At 58.7% G+C, this 19,691-nt stretch overlaps 2 protein-coding genes across 3 annotated transcripts; one reads left to right on the top strand and one right to left on the bottom strand.

Moving 5' to 3' along the window:
* Positions 1 to 49: 49 nt before the first annotated feature.
* On the bottom strand, positions 50 to 6,237 carry vps18 (VPS18 core subunit of CORVET and HOPS complexes). The gene is given in 6 exon segments (XM_042338346.1): positions 50 to 819; positions 1,375 to 1,850; positions 1,853 to 3,268; positions 4,145 to 4,236; positions 4,775 to 4,925; positions 6,132 to 6,237. Coding segments are annotated over 6 exon segments (2,970 nt in total). The 3' UTR covers positions 50 to 90.
* Positions 6,238 to 6,647: 410 nt separating this feature from the next.
* On the top strand, positions 6,648 to 19,631 carry vps39 (VPS39 subunit of HOPS complex). 2 transcript variants are annotated; one of them, XM_042338257.1, is made up of 25 exons: positions 6,648 to 6,740; positions 8,870 to 8,935; positions 9,524 to 9,588; positions 9,973 to 10,015; positions 11,160 to 11,254; positions 11,499 to 11,597; positions 12,266 to 12,358; positions 12,638 to 12,818; positions 13,058 to 13,178; positions 13,356 to 13,476; positions 13,714 to 13,843; positions 14,554 to 14,696; positions 14,882 to 15,022; positions 15,283 to 15,424; positions 15,686 to 15,772; positions 16,091 to 16,164; positions 16,588 to 16,686; positions 16,847 to 16,964; positions 17,678 to 17,806; positions 18,140 to 18,242; positions 18,489 to 18,534; positions 18,746 to 18,895; positions 18,996 to 19,130; positions 19,314 to 19,405; positions 19,526 to 19,631. In XM_042338257.1, the coding sequence occupies exons 1-25, from the start codon at positions 6,668 to 6,670 to the stop codon at positions 19,605 to 19,607; spliced, it is 2,628 nt and encodes an 875-aa protein (XP_042194191.1). In that variant the 5' UTR covers positions 6,648 to 6,667; the 3' UTR covers positions 19,608 to 19,631. The 2 variants fall into 2 exon arrangements, with proteins under 2 accessions (XP_042194191.1, XP_042194190.1); XM_042338256.1 differs by having other exon boundaries at positions 13,714 to 13,867.
* Positions 19,632 to 19,691: the final 60 nt, after the last annotated feature.

The following is a 19,691-nucleotide window of genomic DNA, read 5'->3' as shown; positions in this document are numbered from 1 at the left end:
TATGGTCTCTCTCTCTCTCACACACACGCAAACACACACAGGCTGCGTCCGCTCTCTCACACAAACACAACACACAGGCTGTGGCCTCTCTCACAGCCAACTGCGCCTCTCCTCCTCATCGCGCAGGGGATCAATGAAGGGTTTATCGATGGAGCGGACCATCAGCTCCCCGCAGTACACACACTCCCTCGCGATTTCCTCATCGATTTTGCTCTTGATCGTCTCTCGGGAGGGTGGTTCCGATCCGGTCTCCGGGGCCCCCTCCTCGGGCCTGGAGCGGAGCCGAGCCTTGGGCTGTGCCATGGCTACCAGCAAGCGCTGCAGCTCCTCCAGCCGTGTTTTCTTGGTGCTCGAGAGGTGGGACAGGACCTCGTGCAGCAGGCAGTCAGCGTGGAACATGTGGCCGCACAGGAAGAGGTAGAAGGAGCGGTTGAGGAGAGGAAAGTCACAGGCTGCGCACTTCTCCTGGGATTCCACCACCCCGTACTTGTTCCTCATCTCCTGGATGTCCTCGCGGATGCGCCGGGCGCTCTCTGTGGCCTCCTCCATCTCCTGCTTGAGCTCAGTGATGTGCTGGTTATACTCCTCCAGAGAGGTGCAGATGGCCTCCTTGAAGTGGTCGATGGTGACAAAGTTGGGGAAGAACGGCAGGATGTCCTCGATCTTCAGCAGGTGACAGCTGCTCACACACACCATGGCCTTCTTCACATCCTCCTCTTCCTGCACCACGTGACGCGCAATCGTCAACCACAGCTTCTTCCTCAGCTCCTCGTCCTCCTCAGGCAGGTCCGCACACGCCTTGGCCAAGTCCACATCCACCTTCAAAGAGACAGCAACAGGGGCTCAGTGAGGGGCACAGGGGGAGGGGGCGGGGGATCAGCGAGCGTGGGAGAGGTCAGGCATTCAGCAGCGGTTCTCCCTGGGCTGAGTTGGCTGCCAGGTGAAACACTTGGCTACAAGCCTCTGCTTGGGTGCAAAGCCGGACTTGTCAAACATCTATTTATAAGTTTCATGGCACAGCTGATGACAGCACAGCCCAGCCTGGCTCAGGACCTGGAAGGGCAGACCAGTCGCTGGGGGTAGCGAATCCTCCCACTCCGCTCCTGTTAACCCTGCGAGCCAAAGTCCTAACAGATAGGGTGGTCCTAGCTGGACAAGCAGCGGGAAAGCTCGTCAGACACAGCTCTCAATAGCAAGCCGTGTGGTTTTAGCTGGTTAGACTCCCAAACAGTTACTCTAACGCACAGTCGTGGGTCCCCAAGCCTTGGAGTGTGTGTGTCTCCATCCCACCCGGGGTGAGGTACCTGCAGTGTGTGCCTTCCCCCCCGCCCCCGCCCCCCTACCCCTCCCCCCGCCCCACCCTGGGTGAAGTACCTGCAGGGCCAGGCCCACGGCCTCCTCGTACAGGCCCATGATGCTGTAGATGTGGACACAGGCCCGGTGATGGCCGCTTTCGGCACACAGCCTCAGGGCGTATTTGACATCGTAGTGCAGGCCGGCGGGGGCAGAGCCGGGGGTGGAGCCGGGGCTGGGGGCCGGGCCGGCCTGCTGGAGGTAGCTGAGCAGGGCTGAGGGCTGGTACTTGGCGTAAAGCGACAACAGGTAGTTGTGGATGGCCTGGTCCGTCACCTCCAGCTCACACACACAGAACTCCAGGTAACGCACAGCCTGGCATTCCTGCTCCCAGCCTCCCAGCTGGCTGTAGTTGACCAGGGCCGGGATCAGGCTCTTGGGATCCAGCTGTTTCCTCATTTGGATCCAGGCATCCACCACCTGACGGGGGAGGTGCTGCATCAGGAGGGGGGAGAACTTGTAGAAGAGGCCCGGGTGGCGATAGCGACTCAGCACTCCAGGGCAGCGCTGTAGTCCTCGTGTTGGCAGTGGTGGGCGACCACCCGCTCGTAGTCCTGCATGATGACCGCGAAGAACAGGGCGTCCTCGCGGGCGCCGTGGCTGGCCAGCAGCTGGTACAGGGTGGCACGGCTCTCCTGCAGGCATTCCCGATTCCGCGGGTTGCTCAGGAAAGCCCGGAATTCCTCCCGAGTGGCCTGGAGCTCCCCTGCCCCGCGCCCTTCCAGCTCCCCCAGCTTGTTCAGGTAGATCTCCACCAACCAGGTGATCAGCAGTATCCTCTGGGTCCTGTCCTCAGCCTTCAGGGTTCCCAGTTTCCTGAGCAGGAACTCCCTGAGCGCCGCCTCCTGCTCCACCTCGATGAATTTGAGCGCAATCTCCTCAAAGTGCCGGTGTGTCAGGGCATAGGCCCGGGCACTCTCCAGGTAGCGCTGCTTGTGGAAGCTGTAGTCGGCCTCTCTGCCCAGCACCACGTCCAGGCATTCGGGCCGGTCCCTGCAGTATTCTTTGGCCAGGTCGAACCTGTCCATGTCCATGTACATCTGCCACACGTGCCGGGCCTCGCGCTGGATGTGGTAGCGGAAGACGGCGCGATCGGTGTAAACCCAGATCAGCCCGGACACCGGGTCCTTGACCAGGCCTACCAGCCGGCCCTGCTTGTCGGGGAAGATGTCCTCGTGCACCGGCTGCCCATTCAGCGTGCACACGGCCTTCAGCCGATCAGGCAGGAGCAGCACAAAGTGGAATTGAGTGAGCACGATGGCGCTGGGCGGCTGTGTGTGAAGCTCCAGCTCGGGGGGATATTCCCACACCTGCACCTCACTCAGCAGGGAGTCGGGCCTGGTGTAGTCCAGGGTCCCGTACAGCACCCCGTTCCCCATCATCCAGGCAAAGCAGCGCGGCGATGAGCGCAGCCGGGGGGTGTAGAAGGAGACGTCGCTGTAGCCCAGGCTGACGGGAAACTCCTGGAAGCTGGGAGGGGCGTCCGCGTACTGGCTGAAGATCGGCTGAAACACCATCTGCTCAGTGGGCTCCAGGGGACGGCCCACAAACTGGTAGAGCCGCTTGCGCGTGGTGACGATGATGAAGAAGCGGCCGTCGATGCCCTTCTCGATCTCCAGGCTGCAGACTGGGGTGGGCAGCCCCTCCTCCTCCAGGCTGTACACCACCCGGAAGTACTGGTCAGGGCTGGATGTGAACAAGCGCTCCTCGCTGGCCAACAGCTCCGCCTGGAACACGTGGCCCTGGCTGGTACCCACCAGGATGGGCCCTGTGCTCGCCTCCGTGCCCGCCACCTTGTTCCAGCCCACGCTCTCGATCAGGTGTCCCCGCCAGCGCGACAGGCTCCGCACCTTCTGAGTGTTCCTGTTCAGGTACAGGCACTCGCTGGTCGTCAGGCTGATCAGCAGGTGTGATCCTGAGGACGGAGAGAGAGACGCAATCAACAACAACTATCACTTGCATTTACTCGGCGCCCTTCACGCAGGGCAGTGTCTCGGAGCGCTTAACAGTGGCTGAGCATGACGCCGAGCTGAGGGAGGGAGGAGGCGATCTAAAAAAGGGGGAGAGGGGGGGGCAAGACAGAGGGATAGAGGGGAAGAGTCCAAAGTTTCAGGACTGGTGGCTGAAAGCGCGGCCGCCGATCGTGGAATGGAGGGGACGAGGGACAAGCAGCAGGTGGGAGCTGGGCCGAGCGGAGGCAGCAGGTAGTTGCTGCAGAGGTAGTGAGGTGCCAGGGCATGAAGGGATTTGTGTACGAGTGTGAAGATCGTGAAATTGACAGTGGATGTGGAGCCTGGCGAGGACTGGTGTGATGGGGGTATGGAGTTCAATGTGTGTGAGAAAATGGGTGGGGGGGTTCTTAATCAGTAGTACTTGTGGCAAGTGGAGTTGGAGAGACCGCAGAGGAGGGCATTGTAGTCGAGGAGGGAGGTGACGAAGGCTTGAGCAAGGGTTTCGGCTGCATTGGGGGTGAGGTACGCTTGGGCAACGTGACGGAGGTGGAGGGAAGTGGTCTTGGTTAGGGACCAATTACGTACAGCTTTAGTAAGTCTTAGGGAAAGGCCGGGGAGATTAAGGAGGTCAGAGCTGCAGGACATTGAGGGCCAAGGAATATGGCTTCCCTCTTGTTGACGTTCAGCTGCAGGAAGTTTGTGCTTATCCAGGTCCTGATGTCTGACAGACAAGCAGAAATGGGGGCGAAGCAGGACTCGAACTCACCATCACACCTCAACATAGCACCATCCCTCACACTCACTCCTCCTCATCCACCCCACCCACACACCATACATACCTGTAGAATCCAGAAAGAGTTTGTGAATCCTGGCATCGTCCTTTCTGCTGAGTTCAATCTGGTTTGGCTGCTCCGGTTTCCCCAGGTCAATCCTGCACACACACACACACACACACAGGGTGAGAGACACGGACAGACCCCAGGCACTCACACACCCAAACGCATACAGACCCCGGCCATTGACACACACTCACACAGATAGACCCCGTCACTCACACACACACAACCTGCGGACACTCACACGCACAGACTGCGGTCATTCTCTCTCACACACACAGACCCGTCACATACACAGACTACACAGACCACGGTTACTAATACAGACAGAAGGATGGACGGATGGACAGAGCCAGACCCGTCACCTTTACACACACTGGCAAATAGACCCCAGTCACTGACACACACACACAAAATGGTCACTAACAGACAGACAGACCCATCACTCCCCACCCCCCCACACACACACACACACACTGGCAGACAGATCCCGGGCACTGACACACAAACAGCGAGATCCCGACTCACTGACAAAGAGAACAGCTTCCCCTTCCCACCCCCAGGCACTCCCCACCCTTCTTGACACCCAAAGACACCACTCAAAGCACTCCCCCCACCCCACGCCCACCATACCTGAGCAGCGTGTCCTTGCCCAGGCTCAGACAAAGCTGGTTGTTACACACCACCAGGTGAGTGATGGCGTCTGGGGGTGTGAAGTCAATCCTCTGTTTGGAGAAGATGGGCTTCTCCTCCTCCAGCCGCGCGCTGACATAACCTGTGTGTGGGGGGGAGGGAATACATAGCGTTACAGCGGGTGGGGGGGGGGGGACACGGAGAGCGTTACAAAGCTCCACCGCCCGCAATACTCACTCACCTACAGTAACCACTGCAGCCCCCCATCAAACCAGTGCGAGCCGGGTCCTCCCGGGCAGCCGGGCCGGGTCCTGCCGGGGAGCCGGGCCGGGTCCTGCCGGGCAGCCGGGCCGGGTCCTCCCGGGGAGCCGGGCCGGGTCCTGCCGGGGAGCCGGGCCGGGTCCTCCCGGGCAGCCGGGCCGGGTCCTGCCGGGCAGCCGGGCCGGGTCCTGCCGGGGAGCCGGGTCCTGCCGGGGAGCCGGGCCGGGTCCTGCCGGGGAGCCGGGCCAGGTCCTGCCGGGGAGCCGGGTCCTGCCGGGGAGCCGGGCCGGGTCCTGCCGGGGAGCCGGGCCAGGTCCTGCCGGGGAGCCGGGTCCTGCCGGGGAGCCGGGTCCTGCCGGGGAGCCGGGCCGGGTCCTGCCGGGGAGCCGGGCCGGGTCCTGCCGGGGAGCCGGGTCCTGCCGGGGAGCCGGGTCCTGCCGGGAGCCGGGCCGGGTCCTGCCGCGGAGCCGGGCCGGGTCCTGCCGGGGAGCCGGGGAGCCGGGCCGGCTGTGCTGTCACCGTTTCGCCCACAAAATACACAGTCACTGCACTTTACAGTATAATCTGTGAAGTGCTTTGAGACGCCTCGAAGACGTGATAAGGCGCTGCATCCCCACACCCCCTCCACCGCCCCCCACACACCCCCTCCACCGCCCCCCACACACCCCCTCCACCGCCCCCCACACACCCCCTCCACCGCCCCCCACACACCCCCTCCACCGCCCCCCCACACAGGCTGCGGACCATCCAGAATCATCCCCCTCCCTCCCTCCCTCCCTCCCACCCTCGGGCTGTTCACGTCCCCCGCCTCGCTCGCCCCACTACCTCTCCGCCCCCCCACCCTCTGGAGCTCCATCCCACAGACCCTCCGCCCCCTCCCTTCAAGACCCATCTCAAGACCCTCCTCTTCGACCTCCTCTGCTTTCCCCCCATCACCCTCCCCTCACCCCCCCCTCCCCAAACCCCCCACACCCCCCTCCCCTCACACCCCCTCCCCTCACCCCCCCCACCCCAAACCCCAAACCCTCTCCCCCCACAGGAGAGCCCCCCCCCCCCGCTGTCAGGCCCCGGAGGCCTCCCCGCCATGGCCTACCTGTCAGGCCGATGCCGGGCGCCCCCCCGCGGTGCTGCTGCTGCTGGTGGTGCAGACCGGCCCGAGCCCGGGCCACCGAGTCCTCGTACTCATCCAGGATGGTGCTCATGGCGGGCGGGAGGGCGGGGGGCGGGCGGGCGGCGGGCGGGGCGGCGCCTCCCGGGGCCCCGGGACTGAGAGACGCTCAAAAGAGTCACTGAAACGGTGACAGAAAAACACCGAACAACACTCCCCCCCACAGCGGCCGCACAGCCTCCACCACACCCGCCCTCTAGCGGTCACTCACTCACACACACACTCCCCCTCTCTGCCCTGTGAACACAGACACACACTGGGGGTACCTCCCAGTTTGCCTAAGCCCCGCCCCCGCACAAGCCACGCCCCCCGTGTCGGCCACGCCCCCCGGTGTAAGCCCCGCCCCTTGTGTCGGCCCCGCGCCCGGTGTAAGCCCCGCCCCTGGTATAAGCCCCGCCCTTTGTGTCGCCCCCGCGAGTTCCCAGCAGGCGGCGGGCGGCGCAGGCGCAGTACGTGAGGCCGTGATGCATGACGCCTTTGAGCCGCTGCCCATCCTGGAGAAGCTGCCGCTTCAGATCGACTGTCTGGCGGCCTGGGGTGAGCGGGGAGGGGGGGGCGGGGCGGAGCGGGGCCGCGGGACCGGAGCCCGGGGTCAGCGGGAGGGCGGGGAGAGAGCGACGGACAGAGCCCGGGGCCTAGGGAGCGGCTGCGGCGGTCTCCAGTCCTGTTCCCCCGGCGGGGCTGCGGTACTGCAGGGCATTGCTGGTGACAGCCCAGCCTTGGGCAGCCCGGCCCGGCCCCCTGCCCTGCCCCCTGCCCTGCCCCCTGCCCTGCCCCCTGCCCCCTGCCCGGCCCTGCCCTGCCCCCTGCCCTGCCCCCTGCCCTGCCCCCTGCCCTGCCCTGCCCGGCCCTGCCCAGCCCTGCCCCCTGCCCTGCCCGGCCCTGCCCGGCCCTGCCCAGCCCTGCCCCCTGCCCTGCCCAGCCCTGCCCCCTGCCCTGCCCCCTGCCCTGCCCAGCCCTGCACAGCCCTGCCTGGCCCTGCCCTGCCCAGCCCTGCCCCCTGCCCTGCCCTGCGCAGTCCCCTGCCCTGCCCCCTGCCCGGCCCTGCCCTGCCCAGCCCTGCCCCCTGCCCTGCCCTGCCTGGCCCTGCCCAGCCCTGCCCTGCCCAGCCCTGCCCTGCCCAGCCCTGCCCCCTGCCCTGCCCTGCCCAGTCCCCTGCCCTGCCCCCTGCCCTGCCCAGCCCTGCCTGGCCCTGCCCAGCCCTGCCCAGCCCTGCCTGGCCCTGCCCAGCCCTGCCTGGCCCGGCCCTGCCCAGCCCTGCCCCCTGCCCTGCCCCCAGCCCTGCCCAGCCCGGCCCAGCCCTGCCCCAGCCCTGCCCTACCCTGCCCCCTGCCCTGCCCCCTGCCCAGCCCTGCCCTACCCCCTGCCCCCGGCCCAGCCCAGCCCTGCCCTGCCCCCTGCCCAGCACTGCCCAACCCTGCCCTGCCCTGCCCAGCACTGCCCAACCCTGCCCTACCCTGCCCTGCCCCCTGCCCAGCCCTGCCCCCTGCCCGGCCCTGCCCTGCCCTGCCCCCTGCCCTGCCTTGCCCTGCCCAACCCAGCTCTGCCCAGCCCTGCCTGGCCCTGCCCTGCCTGGCCCTGCCCTGCCTGGCCCCCTGCCCTGCCTGGCCCAGCCCTGCCCGGCCCAGCCCTGCCCTGCCCACACTGACCTGATGCAGGAGATGGAGAACTCTATGTCTGGTGTGAAGTCTCTGACACCGTCCGTGTACAGACAGAGGTGTCTCTCTGATATATAAAAGGGCGTAGAAACCCATCACCGTGATCAGTCGGTGTCCGACACACACACAAACCCATCACCATGATCAGCCGGTGTCCGACACACACACAAACCCATCACCGTGATCAGCCGGTGTCCGACACACACACAAACCCATCACCGTGATCAGCCGGTGTCTGACACACACACACAAACCCATCACCGTGATCAGCCGGTGTCCGACACACACACAAACCCATCACCATGATCAGCCGGTGTCTGACACACACACACAAACCCATCACCATGATCAGCCGGTGTCCTGACACACACACACACAAACCCATCACCATGATCAGCCGGTGTCCTGACACACACACACAAACCCATCACCATGATCAGCCGGTGTCCTGACACACACACACAAACCCATCACTGTGATCAGCCGGTGTCTGACACACACACAAACCCATCACCGTGATCAGCCGGTGTCTGACACACACAAACCCATCACCATGATCAGCTGGTGTCTGACACACACACAAACCCATCACCGTGATCAGCCGGTGTCTGACACACACACAAACCCATCACCGTGATCAGCCGGTGTCTGACACACACATACAAACCCATCACCGTGATCAGCCGGTGTCTGACACACACACAAACCCATCACCGTGATCAGCCGGTGTCTGACACTCACAGAGTTTAAAGATCTCCCTGGTCTGTGACGGAGTCTGTAGCAGCTCGCCCTCTGTGTGTCTGACCCCCCCCCCCCCCCCCAATACAGAGAGACACCTCTGTCTGTGTGTCCCATCCTGGGGGGGGTGAGAGCTGTGGTTTCTTACAAAAACTATAACTACACATGACAACTCTTTCAGGAGCTTATTTTCCTGGTGCTGGTCCTGGGTGTAAACTTCTTGGTGCTGATTGTAGGTGTAGTGACTGACACTTTCTTCCTGTCTCTCAGATGATTGGCTTCTCGTTGGCACGAAACCCGGCCACCTCCTGCTCTACAGGATCAAGAAGGAGCCAGGTGTGTGGGGCTGAGGTCGGGGCTAGTGGTGAGATGGTGCTTTGGGAGGGGTGGGGTGGAAACAGTTGCGGTGGAGGGGGCTGAGGTGGGTAGGGAATGATGCAATGGGTGGGCAGCGTGAGGGGGGTGAGAGGGAACATTTGTGCTAGAGCACTCACCTTGCAAGCGAGATACCTGGTTTCTATTCCCGACGGCGAAATGTTGGGCAAGTTTCCTTACTCCACACACCTCTGTTTACGGAGCACTAAATAGAAACCCAATTGTTACTCGATTGGCGGATCACTTTTCCGGGGGTAATAATTGCTTCCAAAAAGATAATAAATTTGTCACTTCAATCCATGACTGTTTGTGGGACACTGCTGTGCTCAATAGGCTGTTGCGTTTCACCCACAAAATTTGCAGTCAATTCACTTTACAGTATATCCTGTAAAGTGCTTTGAGACGTCTCGACGACGTGATAAGGCACGATATCAAATGCAAGGATGATTATTTATTATAGTGGGAGAGGGAGGATGAAGGTGAGGTGGTGGTTGAGTGGGGGGATGAGGTGGGAGCTGTGAGGCATCACTAATCTCCTTTCTCTCACAGGGTCCAACAGATTTGAAGTTTTACTGGAGAAATCCCACAAAAACTTCTCGAAGAAAATTCAACAGGTGTGATTAGCTCCCCCCCCACTTCCCCTGGCCCTTACCCACCATCCTCTGACCCTCCCGCACTGCCCAGCCCTTCATCCACTACCCAACCCCTCCCCCACCACCCTCCCCTTCCATCAGCCCCATCCCCACCGTCCAGCCCCCAATCCGGCCCTTTCGCTACCACCAGCCCCCTCCCCACTGCCTAACCCCAAGCCGTCCCCCACTGCTCTGTGTGTTTGTGTGAGTTTGCGGGGTGGGGGGGATGCTATGAGATTGTGCAGGGGCTGTGTGTGTGGGGAGGGGGCTGTGTGAGTTCAGGGGAGAGAGAATGTGTGTGTGCGTGCGGCTGTGTGTGAATGTGAGGAGTTGCGTACTGATGATGTGTGTGTCTCTGTTTTACAGCTGTGTGTGGTGCCACAGTATAAAATCCTGGTTTCTCTCCTGGGTAAGTCACTGTGTGTCTGGGTGGGGGTGGGGGGGGTGGGAGATCTAGTCTTACACTCCAGTGCAGAGCTGGGGGAGCTTTGATTTGTCGGAGACTTCAAGGCCGGTCTCAAGACCTTTCTCTTCGACCGTGCCTTCAGCTCCCCTCTCGACTCTCTACCCCCTCCTCGCTCCCTCCCTTCCCTCCCCTCACCATTTCTCCACTGCTGGGGTCCTGACCCAACTGTCCAGCGCCTCGGGACGTCCTCCCGACGTGAAAGGCGCTCTATAAATGAAATCTTGTTGTTGTTGTTGTTGTGTGTTGTGCTTTGGGCTGCAGTCACCCCTGTCACATACTGATGCCCAGATCCCATCACCATTCCAGGCACATCCCCACTGTATGCTGGTCAGTGATCTCAGGCCAGATTAGCCAGGGTAGATCAGCCAGACTGCCTGCTCCTCAGCTCTCTCCAATGGCAGTGTGTGTATGTCAGTCAGACTGTGATTAACACCAAGCGGCTGAACTTCTCCCCGTCTGCTTCAGTGTCACTGTTGGTTCTGAAATTGAACCAATCACCGTGATCAGACGTGTGCCTTAACACACACACAGAAACCCATCACCGTGATCAGGCGGGTGTCTGACACGCGCACAAAACCCATCTCTGTGCTTTCGAACCATAGAGTTTGCATATGTCTGTCACTTACACACGGAAATTCCTGTGTCTGGAAAGCAATACGCACTCCCTTTGCTCACCTCGAAAACCAAGGCTCTGGGACCCCAGAGTGTGCGTTGGGGTAACTGCTCGAGTCCAACCAGCGAAAACCGCAGAGCTTGCCATTGAGAGCACTACCTGGCAAGCTTTCCCGCTGCTTGTCCAACTAGGATCACACTACCCATTAGGATGTTGACTCGCAGGGTTAACAGGAGTTGAGTGGGACGATTCCTTGCCCCAGTGACTGGTCTGCCCTTCCATCAGCAGTGCCCTGGAATACTGCGGACCCTCCTGGCTCAGGAACCGGACTGGAGACCATCACAGAGGATGGGCTTGGTTCTGACATTCTGTTATCATACCTGTGTCTGGCTGTATTGAGGGAATTGTGTTGAGGAGATGGGTTGTTGGCGTTTGCCCTGTGACAGATACAGGAAAGTCTTTCTTTCCTTCCAGAAAATAATATTTATGTCCATGACTTGCTCACCTTCCAACAAATCACCATGGTTACCAAGGCCAAGGGCAGCAGCCTCTTCTCCTGTAACGTGCAGGTAAGAGTGTGTGTGTGTGTCCCTTTGTGTTTATGTGCACATGCGTGCATCTGTCTGTGTCTGTGTCCCTGTGTGTGTGTGCGTGCGTCTGTCTGTGTCCCTATGTGTGTGTATGTTTGTCTCTGTTTCCCCAGTGATACACGTCTTGCGTTCCGGCATTGCTGACACATGTGCTGTTACTGCGCTCCCCAGTCACACGTGTGTTGTTACTGTGCTCCCTGGTCACACATGTGGTGTGTTACAGAGCGCTGGCGGCGAGGACGCCCAGCTGAGGATGTGTGTGGCTGTGAAGAAGAAGCTACAGCTTTATTACTGGAAAGATCGGGAGTTTCATGATGTTCAGGTCAGGCTTGGGGTTGACTCTGTGTGTCTGTGTGTATGTATATGTCTTTCTCTCTCTGTGTCTCTATCTGGATGTCTCTCTGTCTATGTTTGTGTGTGTGTATTTCTCTCTGTGTTTTTCTCTCTGTTTCTCTCTATCTCTCTCAGTGTGTTACAGACTGATGTACAGTATGTGTGTGTTATGGGCTGTGATGTATGTTTGTGTATTATGGGCTGATGTACGTATGTGTGTTACGGGCTGTGATGTATGTATGTGTGTGTGTGTGTGTGTGTTATGGGCTGTGATGTATGTGTGTGTGTTAGGGGCTGTGATGTGTGTGTTATGGGCTGTGATATGTGTGTGTGTTACGCACTGATGTATGTGTGTGTGTGTGTGTTATGGGCTGTGATGTATGGTGGTGTGTTACAGGCTGTGATGTATGTGTACGTGTGTGTTACGCACTATGATGTGTGTGTGTTACGGGCTGTGATGTATGTGTTACACACTGTGATGTGATGTGTGTGTATTACGGGCTGTGATGTATGTGTTACACACTGTGATGTGTGTGTGTGTTACGGGCTGTGATGTGTGTGTGTGTGTTACACATTGTGATGTGTGTGTGTGTGTTACGGGCTGTGATGTATGGTTGTGTGTTACGGGCTGTGATGTACAGTGTCTGTTTGTTACAGGCTGATTTCAGTGTTCCCGATGTGCCCAAGTCTATGGCTTGGTGTGAGAGCTCTATCTGTGTTGGCTTCAAGAGAGATTATTACTTGATCCGGGTAAGTTCACACACCGCACCCCCCCTACCCTCCCATCTCACACTGTCTGTGTGTCTGTGACCCCCTCTTGTCCGTCTCTTCTTCCCCCTCTTTTTCTGACCCCCATTCTGCTCCTCAGCGATGCCTTTCTATACCAGCCTGACTCTCTTTTTCTCTCTCAATCTCTCTCTCTCTCATTCTCTCTCATTCCCACCTCACTCTCTCACAAACACTCTCTCACTCTCCCTTTCTCACACACTCATTCGCTCATACTCCCTCCCCCTCTCTCTCCCCACACAGCTGGATGGCAAAGGTTCCATTAAGGAGTTGTTCCCGACGGGGAAGCAGCTGGAGCCGCTGGTGACGTCGCTGGGGGAAGGGAAGGTTGCAGTGGGACAGGATGACTTGACCGTGGTGCTGAGCGAAATGGGCGTCCTCACCAAGTGTGCCCTCAACTGGACTGACATCCCCATCGCCATGGGTATGTCTGGGTGTTGGGTGGGTGGGGGGTAGTACTGATAACTACCCCTGTGGTGTCCAAAGGAGGCACTGCTTGTTTATCTGGGTGTCTTGACAGCGTGTGTGTGTTTCAGTGCGTGCGTGTGTGTGTGTGTGTGTGTGTGCTCGATCTGAGTGAGTGAGTGAGTGAGTGGGTGGGTGGGTGGGAGAGTGTGTGTGTGTTTCAGTGCGTGTGTGTGACTGTGTATGTGTGTGTTACAGAGCACCAGGCACCATACATCATTGCTGTGCTGCCGCGCTATGTGGAGATTCGCACCATCGATCCCCGACTCCTGGTCCAGAGTGTAGAGCTTCAGAGACCCCGCTTCATCACGTCGGGGGGGTAAGTGTACTTTCTCTCATCTCTCCCTAACGCTCTCTCACCGACTCGATTTCACACATTCTCCCACTTTCTCCCTCGCTCTCGCACTCCCTCTCCCTCATTCTCTCTCACTTAGTCTCTCTCACTCTCGCAAATTTTTACTCTCTCCCTTCCTCTCTCTCTCTCTCTCTCTCTCAGGATGAATATTGTGTACGTGGCCAGTAATCACTTTGTGTGGCGCCTGGTTCCGGTCTCCATCGCCGCTCAGATCCGACAGCTGCTCCCAGACAAGCAGTTTGAACTGGCACTGCAACTGGCGGTAAGACCACGCCTGCACCCTCTCTCTCTGTCACTCTCACTCTATCACTCTTACACTCTATCACTTTCACACTCTACCACTCTCACTCACACTCTACCACTCACACTCTACCACTCTCACTCACACTCTGTCACTCTCACTCACACTCTTATCACTCTCACTTTGCCTATGACTCTCTGTGTTACACAGTCTCTCTCTCTCTGTCTTTCTATCACACACACTCTCTCTGTCACACAGAGAATGAAGGATGACACAGACAGTGACAAATGGCAGCAGATTCACCACATCCAGAACCTCTTCGCCTTCAACCTCTTCTGTCAGAAACGCTTTGACGATTCCATGCAGGTCTTCACCAAACTGGGCACAGGTCAGTCAGTGCCACCTCCCATAGGTCAGTACCTCATCAACCAGCACTCCCACGCACACATCACAGACACGATGGGGAGAGAGAGAGAGAGCGGGGAATGAGGTTAGAGTAGAGAGCTCCAGTGGGGGAGCGAGCACCAGCACAGACACGATGGGGAGAGACACAATGCCTTTGTAGTTCTGTATTTGTGAGAGAATCACACCTTCTGAGTCAGAAGGTTGTGTGTTCAAGAAAAATTAAAAAATAATAATACTTTGGTCACTCAACCCAGTATATTCTGTGAAGCGCTTTGAGACATCTCAAAGATGTGATAAGGCGCTCTGTCAAATGCAAGGATTATTATTATTATAGGAGACTTTGAGCTCGCAGTGCTGGGGGAATGCAGAGGTTCCTTCCTTCAGGTGAGGTCCCGTCTGCCTGTTCATTTGCACATTAAAGGTCTCGTGACGCTATTGGAAAAGAGAGGGAAGTTTCTCTCTTCCGGTGTCCTGGCCAACAATCCTGCAATAAAATTGGTAACTCACTCTTTGGCTGATTGTGGGACATTGCTGTGCACAAATTGGCTGCCTCGTTCGGCAACAAAACACACAGACACTACACTTTCCACTAAATCCTATGCGGTGTTTTGAGACCTCCTCCTGATCTGAAAGGTGCTGTATCTAATGTAAGATTATTATGTTCTGATTCTCTGCCGTGTGACTCCTCCTCAGACCCCACGCACGTAATCGGGCTGTACCCAGACCTGCTGCCTGCGGACTACAGGAAACAGCTGCAATACCCCAACCCTCTGCCCACGCTCTCCACTGCCGAGCTGGAGAAAGCTCACCTCGCGCTGATAGACTACCTTACCCAGGTAACATCCTCTCTGATGGACTACCTGCCCCAGGTACCACACCTCCCTCGCTCTGATAAGTTCCCTGCCCCAGAGTTAGTGTGCGTGCGTTGGTGTGAGTGTGACTGATTTGCATGTGTGATGGTGTGAATGTGAGTGTGACAGATTTGCATGTGTACGGTGCTTACTCCCTCCCTTCTCCCTAGAAACGTGCCCACCTGGTGAAGCAGCTGCACGACTCGGAGCCCTCCAGCACCTCGCCCCTGGTGGAGGGGACGCCCACCATCAAGTCCAAAAAAAAACTGCTGCAGATTATCGACACCACCTTACTCAAGTGTTACCTTCACGTAAGTCAGATCCCCCCCCACACAGCGAGAACCCTCCACCCCCCCACACACATACACATACACACAGCATCCCCCCCTTCACACACTGCACCCACACACTGCACCCCCAAACACACAGCACACCCCCGAACCCTCTCCGCCCCGCATACAGGATAGCAACGTCCTCTCCCCCCGCCACACACACACAGCACGAACCCACCCACCCTTGTCCCCAGGACCCCGCTGCCTCCTCGCTGAGCCTCTGGCTATTGCTGTTACAGACGAATGTGGCGTTGGTGGCCCCGCTGTTGCGGTTGGAGAACAATCACTGTCACATCGAGGAGAGCGAGCACATACTGAAGAAAGCTCACAAGTACAGCGAGCTCATCATCCTGTACGAGAAGAAGGGGCTGCATGAGAAAGGTGGGGTTGCACGGGGCAGCGGGGGAAGGGGCTGGAGCAGTGGGTGTGGGGCAGGAGGGGGTGTGTGGATTGTGACAGGCAGGAATGGAGCTCTGAGGAATACCCTTGAAGGTGACCTGTCATGTTGCTCAGGGCTCTGTCCCTCTGCTTGTCTATCCATAAGCTGACGCTCAGCCATCTCAGCCCCTCCTGTTGTTGCTGCTGTTCTCACTGTGGTTGGTATTGTTGTTGTTCTTCCTCACTGTCGCTCTCTCCCGGCAGCATTGCTGGTGTTACTGGATCAGGCCACCAAAGCCAACTCCCCCCTGAAAGGACACGAGCGGACCATCCAGTACCTACAGCAGCTGGGTAAGAAACACCCCCCCCTTCCCTCGACACCACCCCCGCCAGCCCCCAGCCTCTTCCTCACCATCCATTACTTACAGCAACTGGGTAAGACACCCGCCTACCCTCCCCCTGCCCTTGTCACCGCCCCACCCACTCACCCCATGCCCCTGTCACTCCTATACCTCCCACCCCTCCTGCCCTGCATGCCCTCCCCGCCTACTCCTCCCACCTGCCTATTCTTTCCCCCACCCTCCTCTTCCGCCCCCCCCCCCCCCATTACCACCCCCACCCTTGCACCTTCCACCCTGACAGTGTGCTGTGTGCTCTTTGCTCTGGCAGGGAAGGAGAGCCTGAGTGTGATATTTGAGTTCTCGCTCTGGGTGCTGAAGGCCTGCCCTGAGGATGGGCTGAAGGTAAACTTCCCCTCTCCGTGCTGCCAATTCTGTGTAACCTGGTCTGCACTCCCTCATCTCTCTCTCTGTGTATCTCTGTCTCTCACTGTCTGTCTCCGTCTCTCACTGTAACCTGGTCTACATTCCTCATCTCTCTGTCTCTCTCAGTGATCTCGCTCACTCTCTTTCTCTCAGCCTCCCTCTCACACTCTCTCTCTCTTGACTCTGTGTCTGTCTCACTCGCTCACTCTGTCTCACTCCCTCAGTCTCAGAGTCTCCTTCTCTCTCATTTCCATAAAAGATATGGGGAGAAAGCAGGAAATTGGAATTGAAAGGATTAGTTGAGGTGCAGATCAGCTATGATCCAATTAAATGGCGGAACAGGCTCAAAGGGCTGAATGGCCGCCTCCTGTTCCTATGTTCCTATGTTCGTCTCTGTTACAGATCTTCACTGAGGACCTGATTGAGGTGGAGAATCTGCCTCGAGACAAGGTGCTGGAATTCCTGAGGGACAACTGTAAGGAGCTGGCCATTCCTTACCTGGTGAGAACATGTGCCAGCCACAACCACCGCCTCGTCTCATACCCCTCACTCCCCCCACTCCGCCCCCCCCCCGTCTCATACCCCTCACTCCTCTGACATTTCCCTCCGGCTGCCCTCCTGACTGACCTGTGACCTCTATTCTCTCCCTCCATACCCCCAGGAACACATCATCCACCAGTGGGACGAGACAGGCCCGTGCTTCCACAACTGGCTGATCCAGCTGCTCCGCGAGAGAGTGCAGACGCTCATGAGGGAATATCTGTGTTCACTGCCACAGGGTGAGCCTGCTCAAACTCCCCTCTCTCCCATTCCCATCCCCTCAGCGATCTCCTCCCATTCCCTGCCCCACGCCATCCCCTCCCTGCGCTGTGTGCGCAGGGCTGCGGCTACAGGGCTATGAGTGTGTGTTTGTCTCTCACAGGGCAGAGTGTTGTGAGTGTGTGTGTGAGTGTCTCTCACAGGGCAGAGTGCTGTGAGTGTGTGTGTGTGTCTCTCACAGGGCAGAGTGCTGTGAGTGTGTGTGTGTGGTTCTCACAGGGCAGAGTGCTGTGAGTGTGTGTGTGTGTGTGTGTGTGTCTCTCACAGGGCAGAGTGCTGTGAGTGTGTGTGTGTGTCTCTCACAGGGCAGAGTGCTGTGAGTGTGTGTGTGTGTGTGTGTCTCTCACAGGGCAGAGTGCTGTGAGTGTGTGTGTCTCACAAGGCAGAGTGCTGTGAGTGTGTGTGTGTGTGTGTGTCTCTCACAGGGCAGAGTGTTGTGAGTGTGTGTGTGAGTGTGTATATCTCTCACAGGGCAGAGTGCTGTGAGTGTGTGTGTGTGTCTCTCACAGGGCAGAGTGCTGTGAGTGTGTGTGTGTGTGTGTGTGTCTCTCACAGGGCAGAGTGCTGTGAGTGTGTGTGGTTCTCACAGGGCAGAGTGTTGTGAGTGTGTGTGTGAGTGTGTATATCTCTCACAGGGCAGAGTGCTGTGAGTGTGTGTGTGTGGTTCTCACAGGGCAGAGTGCTGTGAGTGCAGGAGATGAGGAAGGTGAGCTCGGCGAGTACAGGAACAAACTGCTCAGCTTCCTGGAGATCTCCACACATTACCAGCCCAGCAGGCTCATCACGGACTTCCCCTTCGATGGTAAGCCACTTCCCCACGTGTGTGTGCACCGGGGGGAGCAGGGAGTTGTGTGAAGGGGCTGAGCTGGGGGTGGGGTGGTGGTGGGTGGTGGGTGGGGGTGCGGGGAGGGCTAACCTTGGTGCTCAGTGCTGATCAGGTTGAAGGGAGCTATGAGCGAGGTGGGGGCTCGTAAAAGAGTGTCTGTCGCTGACCTTGTTACTCGTAGCGAGGGTGGGGGTGTTTGTGTGAGGTGACGAGGACTGACCTGGGTTGGGGCTGAGCTGGTGGTGGGGGGGGGTGTGGGGGGTGCGGAGGGGCTGAGCTAGGGGCTGGGCTAACCTGCCTGTATTACAGGGTTGCTGGAGGAGCGAGCGCTGTTACTCGGCCGCATGGGGCTGCACGAGCAGGCGCTCTTCATCTATGTCCACATCCTCCACAACACCCGCCTGGCCGAGGAGTGAGTAACCCCCTCGCACACCCTCTCCCCACCCCTCTCCCATGCACACACACTAAATGCCACCCACACGCCCTCCCACCACCACAGCCCCCTTGCCCCCCCCCCCCCACACACACAACACCCACCCCATACACAACACCCGCCTGGCTGAGGAATAGGTACTGTACCCCTCCCTCCCCCACCCCCAGGTGCCTCCCCCCCGGGGTACAGCGCCGTGTGTAACCCTCCCTCTCTCGCTCTCCGCAGTTACTGCCACAAGCACTACGACGTGAACGACGATACAAACCGTGACGTAAGTGAAGCCGAGGGACTGTGAGGACAGCGGTGGGTCTGTGTGCAGTGTGTGTTTGTGTGTAGTGATCCTGTGTGTTTACAATCACCCTGCGCAAGTGCGTGTACACACAGTGACCCTGCGTGTTTATGGTGTGATGTTCTCTCTCAGGTTGATGTGTGTAGGCAGCATGTACACGGTATGATGCTCTCTCTCTCTCTCTCTCTCTCAGGTATACCTGTCGCTATTGAGGATGTACCTGTCTCCCCCCGAGCCGCAGTGTGTAGGCCCTGTGCGGGTGGAGGTGGCCGAGCCTCAGCCCAACCTACCAGCAGCCCTGAGCGTACTGGCTCTTCAATACAGCAAGCTGGACACCAGCAAGGTACCCACCTCACCCCCAGCCCTGCCTCCCAGCCCCGTCCCCGCACCCTGCCCCCACACACTCTCACTGACTCCCTCTTTCTCTCACTCTCATCCCCCAGACGTTAAACCTTCTCCCCGCCAACACTCATATCCAGGAAATTCGTCTGTTCCTGGAGAATGTTCTGGAAGCCAACGCTCAGCGGCGCAGATATAACCAGATCCTCAAGAGTCTGCTGCAAGCCGAGTTTCTCCGGGTTCGTCTCTCGTTGGTGGAGGTGGGGTGGTGGGGGGTGGGGGGGCATGTCATTTGGACATGAGGAATGTGTGTGTGTGGAGTGGGGTATATATGTGGGAGGTAAATATATGGCGGTTGGGGTGTGTGGGGGGTATACATGTGTGTGGGGGAGCTGTTGTAAGTGACGCTGTGTGTGACACAGATCCAGGAGGAGAGGATTTACCATCAGGAGGTGAAATGCATCATCACCGAGGAGAAAATATGTCGGGTCTGTAAAAAGAAGATCGGAAACAGGTACGTCCTGACCCCTGATCCCCACACGCACCCACCCCTGACCCTGGCACCCCCTGTCCCTGACCCGCGGAGTGGATGCGGGTGGCAGTGTGTTGACACTCTCTTTCTCTCTCTCCACAGTGCGTTTGCTCGTTACCCCAACGCTGTGGTCGTTCACTATTTCTGCTGCAAGGACCGGACTGCATGTCCTGCCGAGACGTGAGCGGCCCCCCCACACCCACCCCCCGACCCCCCTCCCCACTCTTGTCGTGATGATGTCAGGAGGCAGCGGGTGGCGCAACCTGGC

The sequence above is a fragment of the Callorhinchus milii genome, unplaced genomic scaffold, assembly GCF_018977255.1.
Source record: "Callorhinchus milii isolate IMCB2004 unplaced genomic scaffold, IMCB_Cmil_1.0 Scaffold9, whole genome shotgun sequence".
Lineage (NCBI taxonomy): Eukaryota > Metazoa > Chordata > Chondrichthyes > Chimaeriformes > Callorhinchidae > Callorhinchus > Callorhinchus milii.
This window is presented reverse-complemented; position numbering and strand designations above follow the sequence as displayed.